At 44.3% G+C, this 13,581-nt stretch overlaps 1 protein-coding gene and 3 non-coding genes across 7 annotated transcripts; all 4 read right to left on the bottom strand.

The window, feature by feature from the left end:
* Window positions 1-1,171: 1,171 nt before the first annotated feature.
* rpl4 (ribosomal protein L4) lies at window positions 1,172-11,550 on the bottom strand. 4 transcript variants are annotated; one of them, XM_036535464.1, is made up of 12 exons: window positions 11,252-11,313; window positions 10,122-10,293; window positions 7,492-7,598; window positions 6,941-7,079; window positions 6,051-6,175; window positions 5,662-5,791; window positions 3,993-4,149; window positions 3,562-3,645; window positions 3,109-3,229; window positions 1,785-2,855; window positions 1,476-1,604; window positions 1,172-1,415 (listed from the first exon to the last, which is right to left on the bottom strand). In XM_036535464.1, the coding sequence occupies exons 1-12, from the start codon at window positions 11,264-11,266 to the stop codon at window positions 1,233-1,235; spliced, it is 2,433 nt and encodes an 810-aa protein (XP_036391357.1). In that variant the 5' UTR covers window positions 11,267-11,313; the 3' UTR covers window positions 1,172-1,232. The 4 variants fall into 4 exon arrangements, with proteins under 4 accessions (XP_036391357.1, XP_036391356.1, XP_036391355.1 ...); XM_036535463.1 differs by lacking the exon at window positions 11,252-11,313 and adding an exon at window positions 11,480-11,550 and having other exon boundaries at window positions 1,172-1,604; XM_036535462.1 differs by having other exon boundaries at window positions 1,172-1,604.
* LOC118782508 lies at window positions 3,387-3,457 on the bottom strand. The gene has a single exon (XR_005005150.1). It is a non-coding gene; the product is annotated as a small nucleolar RNA SNORD18 (small nucleolar RNA).
* LOC118782507 lies at window positions 3,739-3,809 on the bottom strand. The gene has a single exon (XR_005005149.1). It is a non-coding gene; the product is annotated as a small nucleolar RNA SNORD18 (small nucleolar RNA).
* Window positions 6,265-6,363, bottom strand: LOC118782509. Its single transcript, XR_005005151.1, has one exon. It is a non-coding gene; the product is annotated as a small nucleolar RNA SNORD16 (small nucleolar RNA).
* Window positions 11,551-13,581: the final 2,031 nt, after the last annotated feature.

The raw sequence follows: 13,581 nt of genomic DNA, 5'->3' as shown, positions 1-13,581 counted from the left end.
GTGACCATGCGCAAAGGGTAGCTACAGACATGCGAGTCGCAGATATATTTACCATTGCTTCATTTAGACAGTATAAGTTAAACGCTATAGTTTAACCGCTCATTAACGTTAGCGGTCTTCCACTGATAAACATGACATTAGCTAGCTTTGTGGGTCACCTAATTCAGTAATGGACAGCGTATAAGCGAAGTTGCCAGAAAAAATTTTAAGTGACGGAGAAATGATAAGACCGTTGTTTACTCGCTAGAACTGCCACACTGTTTCATAAATAAACCATCAAGTTTGTCAACAGTTTAGCCTACACCACTCAACTACCGCAACGTTAAACATAATTTTGATGTTTGACTGACGGCACCGGCTTTCACGTTACTGCAGCAAAACCAGGCATGGCTGACATGAACGTTGTCAGGCTTATTTAGGCTAAGAGGAGAAGTGATGAGGATATTTATTATTATTTAAGTAATGTATTTCACGTGACAATTATCAATTTTTCATGAACACAGATGACTGAACACTCCGTTGTGGGCTACTCTGTACGACTCTGCTTGGGTCAACTGTTGCGATTTGTGGCGTTCCAAACACGTGTACTGCCAACAGTGGAGTTGCAGTGTGCCCTCTGGTGAACAAACCACGCAACAACACTCATAACATAGTTGAAGGATCAATCTTCCGTCTCTCCGTTTCTTTGTCATTTATCGGCCGTTGTCTGCATTTAGCTCATATCGGCCGATAATTTCGGCACGCCGATTTATCGGTCGGGCTCTAGTACAAATAGCCAAAGTACTAAATACTACTCACTAAAACACATGGCTACACGGGGACCTTTAAATTATTTGGTGGGACTGAAGGTGCAAAGGTTGAGACTCTGTTGTAGTCCCAATAATATGTTCAACACAAAAACACTTCTTTCCTTGAAAAATCTGCTCATAAGAATATATTATACAACTGTATAGCATCTTCTGTGTACTGGATTTGTTTTGCTATTTTGAGGAAGAAATCATGCAAATATTTTAATGTGGTATAATAAATTGATGGTTTACCCGTGTTGGTTTGAATCTTGACAACCATCCTTAGTGCCAAAAAAGAAAAAACTACAGTATGCATTTAATGAGGCTCCTGGTCAACAATGCTGTATACTGACAGTTTAAAAAATGAAACCACAGGCTACAACTTTTGTTTTTAAAATGGGACTTTATTTGAATTCTGATTCAAATGAACTACTAAAAAGGGTTTTACTCCGCTTCTGGCATTTCGGCTTCAGGCACCTCTGCCGATGCCATCTCAACCTCAGGAACCTCTGCTGCTGCCATCTCGACCTCAGGCACCTCCACTTCAGGTATCTTAGCCTCGAGGGTCTCCATGGCAACAGCCTCCAGTGTCTCCATGGGGAGAGCCTCAGGCGCTGGAGCCTCCACCTGGAGAACCTCAGGCGCTGGGGCCTCCACCTGGAGAACCTCAGGCGCTGGGGCCTCCACAGGGAGAACCTCAGGCGCTGGGGCCTCCACCTGGAGAACCTCAGGCGCTGGGGCCTCCACAGGGAGAACCTCAGGCGCTGGGGCCTCCACAGGGAGAACCTCAGGCTCTGGGGCCTCCACAGGGAGAACCTCAGGCTCTGGGGCCTCCACAGGGAGAACCTCAGGCACTGGGGCCTCCACAGGGAGAACCTCAGGCACTGGGGCCTCCACCTGGAGAACCTCAGGCTCTGGGGCCTCCACTGGGAGAACCTCAGGCTCTGGGGCCTCCACTGGGAGAACCTCAGGCTCTGGGGCCTCCACGGGGAGAACCTCAGGCTCTGGGGCCTCCACGGGGAGAACCTCAGCTGCTGGGGCCTCCACTGCAATCATTTCAGCAGTGTAGGTCTCATCCTCAAAGGCTTCCACTATGGAAGTCTCGACTGCCGCTGTATCAGCCTGGGGCGCCTCCAATATGGGCATTTCAGCTTCAGGGATCTCGGCCTCAGGCGCCTGCGTTACAGGGATCTCTGCTGCTGCCATCTCGTCCTCAACTGCCTCTGCAACAGGCACTTCAGCTGCGGCTGGCATTTCTGCCTCAGGTGCCTCCGCTGCAGGTATCTCTGCTGCCAGCTCCTCAGCCACGGGTGCCACTACCGGCGCCTCAGCCTCAGTTGCTTCAGCAATGAGAGCTTCAGCCGAAATCACCTCAGACGCAGGTGCCTCAACCTCAGCCTCTTCTTCTGCAGGCGCCTCAGCAGAGACCACCTCAGCCTCAGGTACCTCCATTACTGGCTCCTCAACCTCAGGTGTTTCCACAGCTGGTTCCTCTGCCTCAACTAGCGCCTCAGTCTCAGGCACCTCCTCTACTGGCATCTCTGCTACCGGTTCCTCAGCCTCAGCCACTTCCGATACAGGAATCTCAGCCTCGACTGCCTCAGCTACTTCTGCTACGGGTATCTCAGCCTCAAGAGCCTCAACCTCGGGTGCTTTCATTACAGGCACCTCCTCGGCAGGTAGCTCCTCAGCAGGGATCTCGGCTGTTACTGCCTCGGCTACAGGCATCTCTGCCTCAACCTGGGATACCTCTGCAACGGGCACTTCGGCCTCTGTATCAGCCTCAGGTGCCTCCGTCTCAGGGACCTCAGCAACAGGCATTTCTGCCTCTGGTAGCTCAGCTACAGGTGACACTTCCACAGGTGATTCCACTGCCGGGATCTCAGCTGCTGGCTCCTCTTCCATCTCCTCTGCAACTACCGCCTCCACAACAGGTGCTGCTGCAGGTACCTCACGTGCAGGTTTGGGCTTCTTCGCCTTCTTTGCCTTCTTGCGTTTTGGCTCAGCGGCAGGCATTTCCACTGCCTTTCTCTTCTTCTTCTTGGGCTTCAGCTGCTTCTCTTGGATCTGTGGGGTAGGGTGAAATACATTACATTACTTCATTTAGCAGACGCTCTTAGCCAGAGCGACTTCCAAATAAATCTAGCATCACTATGCTAAGAGTAACTATCGCAAAGTATTACAAGAGGTCAATAAGATACAAAGTTAAGTGCTAAATAGTGGGAAGGAGGTTGGTACCAACATGTACCACATGTGTGACTTCAACAGCACGTTAGGAGAACTGGTTATGGGAAGGATGGAATTATCTGAGTGTACTTACAGCAGAATCATGCAGTAGGATGGCATTGCGCCGTGCTGTCTTTGCGTATGGGTTGAGCTTCATCATCACTCTCAGGTTATTCAGAGGATTCTTCTTCAGCACTCTTCGGCTGATCTTCTTACTGCAATTATCGAGTCAAGTGGGTTGAGACAGAGAAATGAGGATTAATGGTCGATGTGCCTTTCACCTAAGTGCAACAGAAAGCAGCCTGGAAGCACAGTGTTATTGGAAATTACACAACAAACAACAAAAATTATGACTTTAGACTGAGGGCAAGAACAATCAGAACTTCCACTGAAATCACAGCCTTCAGAAACACGGACCATGAAGTGAAAACTCATCATAATAGGAGAGAAGCACAGCTTCTCTTACCCATAGAACTCAAACAATTTGGTTACAATGCCTGAAGATTACATTTTAATGAGAAATAGTACATGAAAGAACAGGTCTTACTTTGGAGCACGAAGAGCTTTCTGAATTTCTGGACTCTTAAGAATTCTGCTTAGGTCTGTGTTTGTCATCTTGTGCATTGGCAAGCTGAAAAAAAAAAGACATTTGGACATTCAGATACCCAGTCAGAAGTATAAAGTTTGACCAAGACATTCCATTATTTCCTAAATTACCCAACAGATGCTCAGAACTTCGATTAAAATCATGGGTTTCAGAAACACGGACCATGAAGTAGAAGCTCATCATAGCAAAATACACAGCTTCGGTTTGTCATACATCTTTCGCAAATATAAAAATTAGGTGAAATTTTGAACCTTTCCAAAAAGCCTTAATGTGGTTGCAAATTGGTTTGAAAACCGTGACTGAAAAGCAGACTGATTTGGAATCCAGGAGTTGTAAGAGGAAAAGCAGGCCTGCTCCCTTCCCACACTCACTTGTAGTCAGCCTTGAGGGAGGCTGCCTTGCGCCAGGTACCGTACAGCTCGTCCAGCTTGCTGAAGGCACCTTCTGTCCAGATGCAGAACCGACCAACATGGCCACCGGGGGCAAGGCGGAGCAGGTTGAGTTTGTTCACGTTCTGGAGAGTGATACCTACGGGGAACAAGGGGCCATTCACAAAGAAGTCATTAAACGGCCTTACAGAGCAACTGTTCTGTACTGTGACCGAGCATAACATATAGCGCATGAAACTGGTTTAAAGCGTTGAAACACTTGAGCAACTGGGCAAAGGGGTAGTCCACCTCGGCCCTTAGTAACAAGGGACACCAGCAGGGCTTTCCCTTGGTTTTAAGACAGCCCAGGCAGTGGGGGGGGTACAGGAGGCGGCATGCAGTTTTTTTTTATTGACACTGGGGTTTATTTTGTGCATTATGCCACTGAACGTGTTGCTTCAAGGTCTGGCCTTAAGTCGCAATGATATGCACAGACAACTTGACCTTGCCAAATGTGACAGTTGCATCTCTTAAAACTACAGATCCCTCTGTGAGGGAGTGAATGACCCCAAGGTGCTCTGTCCAAGTGACATTTTCAGCATTTAGCGATAGACTCAAAAGCTAAAAAGAGAGCCATTTAAGCTACCATGCCATGTACCAAATACTTTCACTTGTGCAATATATAACTAATCAACTGACTAGCTATCAATAACAAGCTTCATAAATAATATTTCTATTCTGCACCACACATTTAGCTTATCTCCTTCCCACTGCTTTCAAGGTTTGTGAAGCTGCATCAATCTAGATATATACTACTCATAACTAACTACTAAGAGGAAAACTAAACCTTATGTACTGCGTAAACTTGCACTTAATGTAGGAGGGGGAGGAAGCATGTAATGTTGCCTTGCCGCATGTATTGTCAAGCTCTGGTTAACGTAAAGCTGCTTTGGCGGAGAAAGGGTTCGCTGCCTGTGATCGTTAGCTATCTCACCATGCACCCAGCTCAGGATCATTCTCTTCCACAAATGACATGCAAACTTCGGTAAAACACGAACTGTGGCTGTCTCTAGGGTAGTCTCACACAGGGGCTCTCTTCTTGCTTTCTTGCCTTTTGCTGCATGTTGTTGCGCACATGCAGTCAGACTCGCCCCCTCTGGTCAGACACACACACTGCACCTAAAAAAATACCTTGGAGTAATTAATGACTGTTATCATTACCGGATTACTGGGGATTGGTGGTTCTAGGCCATTTTTTCCCTGTTGGGGGGGGGAGGGGGGGTTAAGAAAAAGGCTTATGCAAGACACTCGGTCTTCATAAAGAGCAGGAAAACTTCTGTCCCCCCAGGTATGGCTCATTGCCTTTTTCAAGGCATTTGGAGGATGTGAACAGGAAGAAAAAAAGAGGTTTAGAAATTCCATTACAATCATGTTGGTTCAGAAACAAAGACTGACAAAGTGGGAACTCTTCGTCGCAGCTGATCCCGGTTGCAGGCCATCTCGTGCGACTGTCACTCATAGGTTCAAGAAACACCCCACACACACACACACCCCCATCAGACCTGTCATTTGTGAGCAGGTATTATGAACACCAGTTAAACCCCATCCAGTTCAAGCCCACCCCACAACACCCAGACAAAGTGCAAGTCAGATTTCTGGAGAGGACGCTCACCGGGAATGTTTCTGAAGGCCTTTGTAACGCCACTGTCTTCATTGTATATGATGCAGGGACCCCTGCGCTGGATGCGTCTGCGGTTCCTCATCTTACCCTTACCGGCGCGCATTCGCTGAGACGCATATACCTGCAGAGGTACAGGAGGTACACGTTTTATACAGCACCCCCAGAATCTCTCCTGACAGCACTGACACACTGGAGGCTGCCCTTACTCCCTTTCCTCACAATGAGTTACATGCTTGAAAGCTTGATTGCAAACTTGTTCCGTTATATGCGCGAATGCATGCCGGCAGTTACCACCGGTGTAGATCGGACTTTGTTAGAATTATTTTGGCCCTCGGAACCACTACAGCCAAGAGGGTACCTGCACTTCAAAAGCAACTTACCTTTTTGATATCATTCCAAGCCTTTAATTTCTTCAGAAGCAGCACTGCCTCCTTTGTCTTCTTGTATGCCTCAACTTTGTTGTCAACCACCAGGGGGACTTCTGGGATTTCCTCAATACGGTGCCCTGCACAAATGCGAAAATGAGTGACACTTCGTTCTCGTAATCATAACGATGCTTCCCAGTATCAGCTGTCTGTGACCTTGGAGGCGTCTTGCTCAGAATCAGTCTTCGTCAACCACCCGTGACAGCAATGAGACAGCAGGCAACTGTCACTGTTCACAAGGTCGGACGCAAATTACACCATCACTGCAAGTGTTTTACAGCCCTAATTAAACACTGAAACCTACCCCGAGTGCTACACAGAAGATCGTCAGGCATTAATGATCATCAAGTTTCCTATATGCAGAAATTCAGCTACAAAATTGCTCATCTGGAGCAGTGGTGCAGGGGGTACACCGTTTATTCAGGTTACTGTTTCAATTAAGCCCTCTAATTAGATTCAAATTAACTGTTCAGTGAATCCTGATCTGGCTTTGACATCTACTTCAAGAGTATTGATCACCTGTACTTTGTTTATAGTTGGAAGTGTCTGTCCAAAGATAAAAGTGAAGGCAGTGGTTCTGCATGTTTGCCACTCACTTCATCCCCTTAATTTACTTACTCAAACATTCAGCTTTAGTAGGAGTAAATGTTTGGGACCCAGAAGAACTAACTGAAAGACCAATTAGGCTTAACTGAGACAGATGTCTCAAATTTGTTCGAAGGAAAGGCAACGGAAATGTTGAGCAAAGTTAATTTTAGCAGCACAAACACATTCATGAAAGACAGGCTTACACATTATGTACTAGAGAATAATATGTGGTCAGGAAGCTCGAGAGGATGACTGACCTTTGGACATGACCAAGGCAGGCAATGCAGAGGCAGCTAAGGCGGAGCAGATGGCGTAACGCTTCTGGGTGGTGTTGATCCTGCGGTGCCAGCGACGCCAGGTCTTGGTGGGTGCGAACATTCGTCCTCCGCGGCACATCTATCCATGAGTCAAGGGTTCTACAAATGCAGACTTTGTTCCAGGGGCTAACTCAAGAAGGCCGAGGCCAACCTTGGGTCATACCTACGACAGCATGGCTGATTTCACTGCTATAAAACGTCAAGTCCACAGTCTACCGTGAACGTACTGGGTGGCAGAGTAGCACAGTGACGGCTCATAACCAAATGCCAGAAATGCAATTTAACTTCTTCCCTCAGCCACTAACTCACAGGAAGACAGTTTCTGCTTAAAGAGTAAGACAAAGTGCATCCCTATCAATTCCTTCATCCTATCAGCAGGAAAAAAAAAAAAAAAAAAAAAAAAAAAAACTGTCACACTGCCCCCACTTTAACAAACCTACCGAATTTCATCTGATCAAAACATTTACTGGTGTTAGGCAAGTGGAGGATACATTTCCAAAGGCTCCCTGGCCAGAGCGATGAGTCCCACCACCACGGACACGGGGGATACGTGCCACGGCTCTGCCTGTGCCCCAGGACTCTGCGCTGGTCTGGTGACCTGGAAAACATACGACAGGGTCAGGACTACAAGCACCAAGAAAGCTTCAACCAAACGGACCACTTCCTGATTTGGGGAGAAGTGGGTTACCTGAGACTGGGGGCGGCAGTGTAGCATAGTGGTTAAGGAGCAGGACTCATAACCGAAAGGTTGCTGGTTCAATTCCCCACAGGGGGCACTGCTTGCTGTACCCTTGGGCAAGGTACTTAACCCACAATTGCCTCAGTAAATGTCCAGCTGTATAAATGGAAAACGTTGTAAAAACCTGTATTTGATGCAAGTCCCTCTGGGTAAGAGCATCTGCTAAATGCCAATAATGTAGTGTAATGTAATGTGACTGAATGTGCCACTATGGCGAAGCTCATCGGAGACTTCCACATTCAAGCAGGGCTCAGAAACACTGAAGCAGGGTTGTTCCAGAAGTTCAGTGCTTGCAAACAACGTTGTTAATTTAAATCAACAAGTCACGATGAGGCACAACTTTTCATCACCTTCAAAAGACCTTCAAAGGAGTAGGATCAGCCAATCAAATAACTGGACAACATTTGTACAAATAAGCTCAACTGACAAAAAAGGTTACACAACATTTAACAGCATTAAAAGGTAGCCTTAAGCCCCTTTTTAAAATACAATATACACAAACTACTACTATGGAACATACCCAAGAAATCATTCACCACTCTGACTACAGACTCCAATAAGGAATAAAAGGCTAATGTTTGTCACACCTCACAGCAAAAATGCTAACACTTAAAGCAGGAAGGGGAAGTTTCTCGTGTGCCAACAATACTGTCTGTACTGAACATCAATGAAAAAGCCTAAGTAAATAAATGATATCAAATGCTGGCACAGAAGTCAGTTTAGTTTGCCAGCTGGATGCTGTCCCATGTCCACACAGATAAGACTTTAATTCTTGATTTCATTATCTACTCAAACAACTGCAACAAAGTTTATTAGCCTGTTGTATGAATAACGACTTCCCCACAAGAATGCTACGTCTCAGCATCAGTCATGCACATGATTTGATGGCAGTCTACAAATTTGAACAATATATTTGCAGTAAGTGAATTATACAGCAATTAATGAAGTAAATGAATGGAGAAAGTGTCAAACTATTGACACATTTGACACACTGTAGTGAATGCTGTCCTCTCAAATTCTACAATCCACTGAACTCCACTGCCTGTGTGTACACGCATACACACGAGGCTATTCAGGTCATTCAAATTCAAATAGAGAAAGCCTTACAAAAGGCAGTTCACTGTATACTGCATTGTGAGGGCTGTTGGTGTGAATAATGGGGAACTAGCATTTTTTGATTCAAATTCCACACAAAATTCTACTTTTGGCCCATGAATTGATAGATCTGTCTGGGTTATGTTGTTCAGGTCTTTGACTACATACTGTAAAGAAGGCGACCATCTGAGACAAATCCTGACACCTACAAGTTTGCCCTTACCTCACTTCCATTAGACCAAATTCAGCTCCTCCCCCAACATGGCTCTCCAGTGTGGCTTTCCACTTACCTCTGGTAGACCTAAATGCAGCGAAAAGCGTGCCTGCGTGGCCAAACAGACCTCGTGCTAAGTCTGGTCAAAGCCGGCTGTGAACAGCTGCTAAGCACGTCACATGCGTTCTCTCCACGAGCCATAAACTTCATGCAGTTTGGAGATAGGATTTCACTCAAGGTACATGTATTCTACAGTGTTTTTTCAGTTGAGATCTTCCTACCAATTAGGCATTTCCCAAATAGTTTAGTCCAAGTTTCAGTAACATTTATCAGCAAGAACACTTTATTTTCCGCTCATTTTAAGACATTCACATTTTCTACACGACACAATAGAGCGACCAACATATAGCCGGTGTAAAATTGAAATCAATCTGATCACTAGCAAGCGCGCTCTAAAAACAAAGCGATTCGTTACTGATAGGATTAAAAAACAGTAAGATAACAGTGCTAATGCTAATCTGCCTTATTCTCGTTTTAAACGTAAAGCGCCAATTCACCAAAGCTTTCAGCCGTTTACTTCTTACCTAAATGTATAATTTGTAATATGCGACTTCACATTTTCTCAGCTTTAGCTGGGTAGCCAGCCAAAGAACCAAGAAAACTTGCGTATTTTTGCAGTGCAATGCTTTAGCGTGCAATTTGCAGTGCTTTGGCTGCAAAACAAAAACAAAAATGTAAAACGTTTATTTAACGCCATTGTAACAAGTTCACCCGCGTGAAAAACATGCAACAAAAGGAAAAAAATAACATGTCTTCTAGATATTACGGAAACGATACGATTTACTTTTTGTTTTTGGAAAAAAGTCCCTTGCTTTGCCTCCGGTATTAACAGCTCAGAATTCATACATTTAAAAACACATTTAATTCCACACAGTTGCACAGTATGGGTATACTTAAGCATGGCCAATGGAAACGAATGCAAGGCTGATCATGCCGAGATGACGTGACTACTGGGTGGGCGGGGCGCTGTGTCCCCTTTCAGAAATGGTTAGTTGGCGCAAGAAGGTACTCACCGGCCAGCTCGCTCACAGCGTAGGGCTGACGACTGTTCTTGCGCATGTTGGTGTGAACAAAGTTCACGATATCCGGGCGGATGGGAGCCTTGAAGACGGCTGGCATAACCACATTTTTGCCGGAGGCCTCTCCTTTCTCGGAGTAGACCGATATCAGGGGTCTGGCACAGGCCTGTGGGGACAATGTTCCAGTAAGTTCCTCAACAACGGGAAAAAACACCATGGCCACCTGGACACTCAAATCTGAACTTGGTCAAACTCTTATTAGCTTCACTCGGCAGCTCTCCGTCCCGACACTTAACGTTGTTACTGGAGAAGACCTTCTTAACTTCCCTCTTCGGCAGTGCTAACTAAGCTATGCGTGCAAGAACCAACTAGTCAGTTTTCACGCCAGTATTTAGCCCCTAGATGCACATCAGATGTAATTAGCAATGACAACTGCTTTATTTTCCCACGCCACACTTCAGCCCAACTGGAGAGTTGGTATGTCAGGCATCCTTGTTTTTGTTCCGTGACCCCACCTCATCATATGAAAACCATAAAACCGAATTATTTGACAAAAAAAACGTTCTAAAGTTAGAATACTAGCCTAGTTATATATGACTCTTGGTTTGCTAGCCTGCTACGGAAAAATCCCTTTCAGGAACAGCAAATTAAGGCGCGTTTAACCACTCATAAATTCGCGTACCACACAAACTTCCGAAAAAAAGCTAAAAACCGACCGACAACAGACGGTCAAGGGAACAGCTGACATGCAACCAGATGCTAACCAAATGTGACAAAACACGCCGGACGATTGCCTAACACACCCCTTTTTATATTGCTTTAAGGGCACAAAACTAACTCGGCCCGTTTTAAAACTTCTGAATTTTACCAGATTAGGCCTGATCGTTATCTTACAGTAATTCTATTAACTCAGCAGCAAAATATTTATTAATGCGACTAGCTAGCCAGCTAGCTATTTTGCTATATAACAATGCGCCGCGCCCCCTTCACTCCACTTTATACACGTGTAGCACTTTTCCAACTCCCAACTACACTTTTCGACAGCACCAAATGAAACTATTCCTCATAAGTATACTAAACAGTATTGTTATAGTTTACGCGAATGTCCACAACGTGCCTCCTACCCCAGTTCCTTTCATGTTAGATAGGTACAGATACACGTGCAGCTGGCTAGAAAGATGGCTTCTCCAACTTTGGAAATCAAGTGGATAGCTACAAAGCAGCTACACAACAATAAACACCCCGATCATTTGACAGCGGAGGGGTGTGTCCGTTCTACAACAACATCGCACATAATAACAGAAAAGAAAGAAAATACGGTTCGACAAAAAGTCGTCAAATACGTTTCTCACCATTTTCTCGAGAGACCACACTCCACTCACGATGGCGACCACGGTTGAAAAGGAAGTACAGAGCTGAGACCCTATGGTATATACATCTAAGAGCGTGTCACTTCCGTCATCCTTACGCATCCTCAAATTCGACGAGATATAATTAGCCAATCCCGAAGACAAAGCATTGACATACAATAGATACATGCAAAACCTTGAATGCAAAAAAATTAAAAGGAACTTGCGCAAATTAGCAGATGAAATGTATTAATTGGAACTATTTTGGCTCCTATTGCGCCACTTTGGCGTAGGGCACCTATAGACGTAGAGACCGGACTACTTTTGTAATAGTATTCTGAAGGAATCAATCAAAGACTTTTTCCAGTTGTTCACGCCAATAAGTATATTTCCTTAAGCTAAACAACTGAGTGCATACATAATTTAAAATAATGCTGATTATTTGATTATGTGTAAGCGGATGACTACGGTTGACTTGCATGACGTGGAAGAGCGCCTTGTTTGGATTTTTTAGTTGGGGTCTTCCACAGTCAATATCAGCGGATGCAACATTTTGAAGTATCCAGTGTTATTTCATCTTTTGTATCGGAGTAAGGTGGTTACGGCGGCTCCACAGAGCCCTACACTGTCATCCCGTTACGTAATGGTGTCTGGACGAATTTGCAACAATGAAAATATCAGGGAATGTCTTTTTTCATTCGAGGACACTATTACGTAAACCCCGGAAAATGATGTGAAAAGAATTTAGGAAACGCAGCGATTTGTTTTAAAGGTAAAGAATTTATATATATCAGCAATCATTCGTATAGCCTTCGGTGGGAAAATGGAGCTTCAACATTTAAAATGGTCAACAACGTGGTGTGCAAGGTCCCGACATACACTTTGAACAAACAAGAGCCTGATTCAGCTTTTCATTTTACTACTTCGGTAGCTATTATTTATTTAGAAAGTTAATTCGACATACCCCCCAGAAATCTGTTATAAAACTGAAAAGAAAAGAATAGATCGTAACTGTGCTGATATTGCGAAAAGCAGGCCTGATAAAATGTCTTGAAACACGAACACTTAATGTTTAGGATGGCTTCCGATGGTGGAAACGCTCACGTTGTTCATTGGTGTCCTTAAATGGTAGAAAAAAAAACACTGGGATACTTCATATGATACAGTTTGAAAAATGTGACCTTGGTCTAAATTACACTCAAGGCGATTCAGCGTGATAATAATGCCTTAATAATAATTAATGTATTGTATGAGGTCCTGTAAATAGCCTTGTATCAGCCTATCCTAGCATGATATCAGCGCGTAGAAGTCAAAGCCTGTTAACCACATACCGCTTGAATGTAAAGAATGGTAGTGGAATTCAGTATAATTTACATTATTGTTGAATTTCTTTAATTTCTCTGCTGTAATGAATCAGTCTATCATTTGTGGCGGCGTTACTAAAATATGTTTTATTGTCCCAGTAAATAACTTTGCACCAGGTATATTGATAAATATAACTGAACACTAGGTTTTTTTTTCCACATAGAACATTTTAAATGTGATTATGCGTATTAGTCACATAGGAATTAAACCTATAGCTTTAAACGAGACTGTGAAGTATGAACAGAGGCGACCACAGTATATGTGTATGTAATATTATATGGTATTATGCGTTGTGTGTGTGTGTGTATGTTTTGTTGGTAATATTTTACTAAGCATAATTCTCACTGCCGAAGTGGTTTGGTCTCTCTTATGCAAAATCAAATATTAAAAATTTGCCCCGATAACTAATCGTACAATCCTGTTTCAAACTCTGAAGTGTTATTAAAAGCGATACAGTGATACATACAGTGATAGATATCAGGGTATCTTTACAAATAAAGGAAATGTATGTTCCTCCCTAGCAATTTACCAGCAATGTAAGAACATGTTCCATGAGGCATCGACAATGTCAGTCTGCCTCTGATTCTGCTGCCTGTACAGGTCCAAAACACAGCTTTAAAATTCAAGACATGTTAAGAAGTTCTGTGCTAAGAAAATATTTCTGCACACAAAATGCATGAATTTGCAAACGTGTAGTTTAAGGCTCGGAATCGTATTAACTGCTGTGGTTTCGAACAACG

This window comes from Megalops cyprinoides, chromosome 8, assembly GCF_013368585.1.
Source record: "Megalops cyprinoides isolate fMegCyp1 chromosome 8, fMegCyp1.pri, whole genome shotgun sequence".
NCBI lineage: Eukaryota > Metazoa > Chordata > Actinopteri > Elopiformes > Megalopidae > Megalops > Megalops cyprinoides.
This window is presented reverse-complemented; position numbering and strand designations above follow the sequence as displayed.

What these genes read in the sequence shown, in the direction of transcription:
- rpl4 (XM_036535462.1), bottom strand. An exon ending in TGCCTTGGTCATGTCCAAAG is followed by an intron (nt 6,176 to 6,940) that starts GTCAGTCATCCT and finishes GCATTTGTGCAG; the next exon opens with GGCACCGTATTGAGGAAATC. An exon ending in TCCTACTGCATGATTCTGCT is followed by an intron (nt 2,856 to 3,108) that starts GTAAGTACACTC and finishes CCTACCCCACAG; the next exon opens with ATCCAAGAGAAGCAGCTGAA.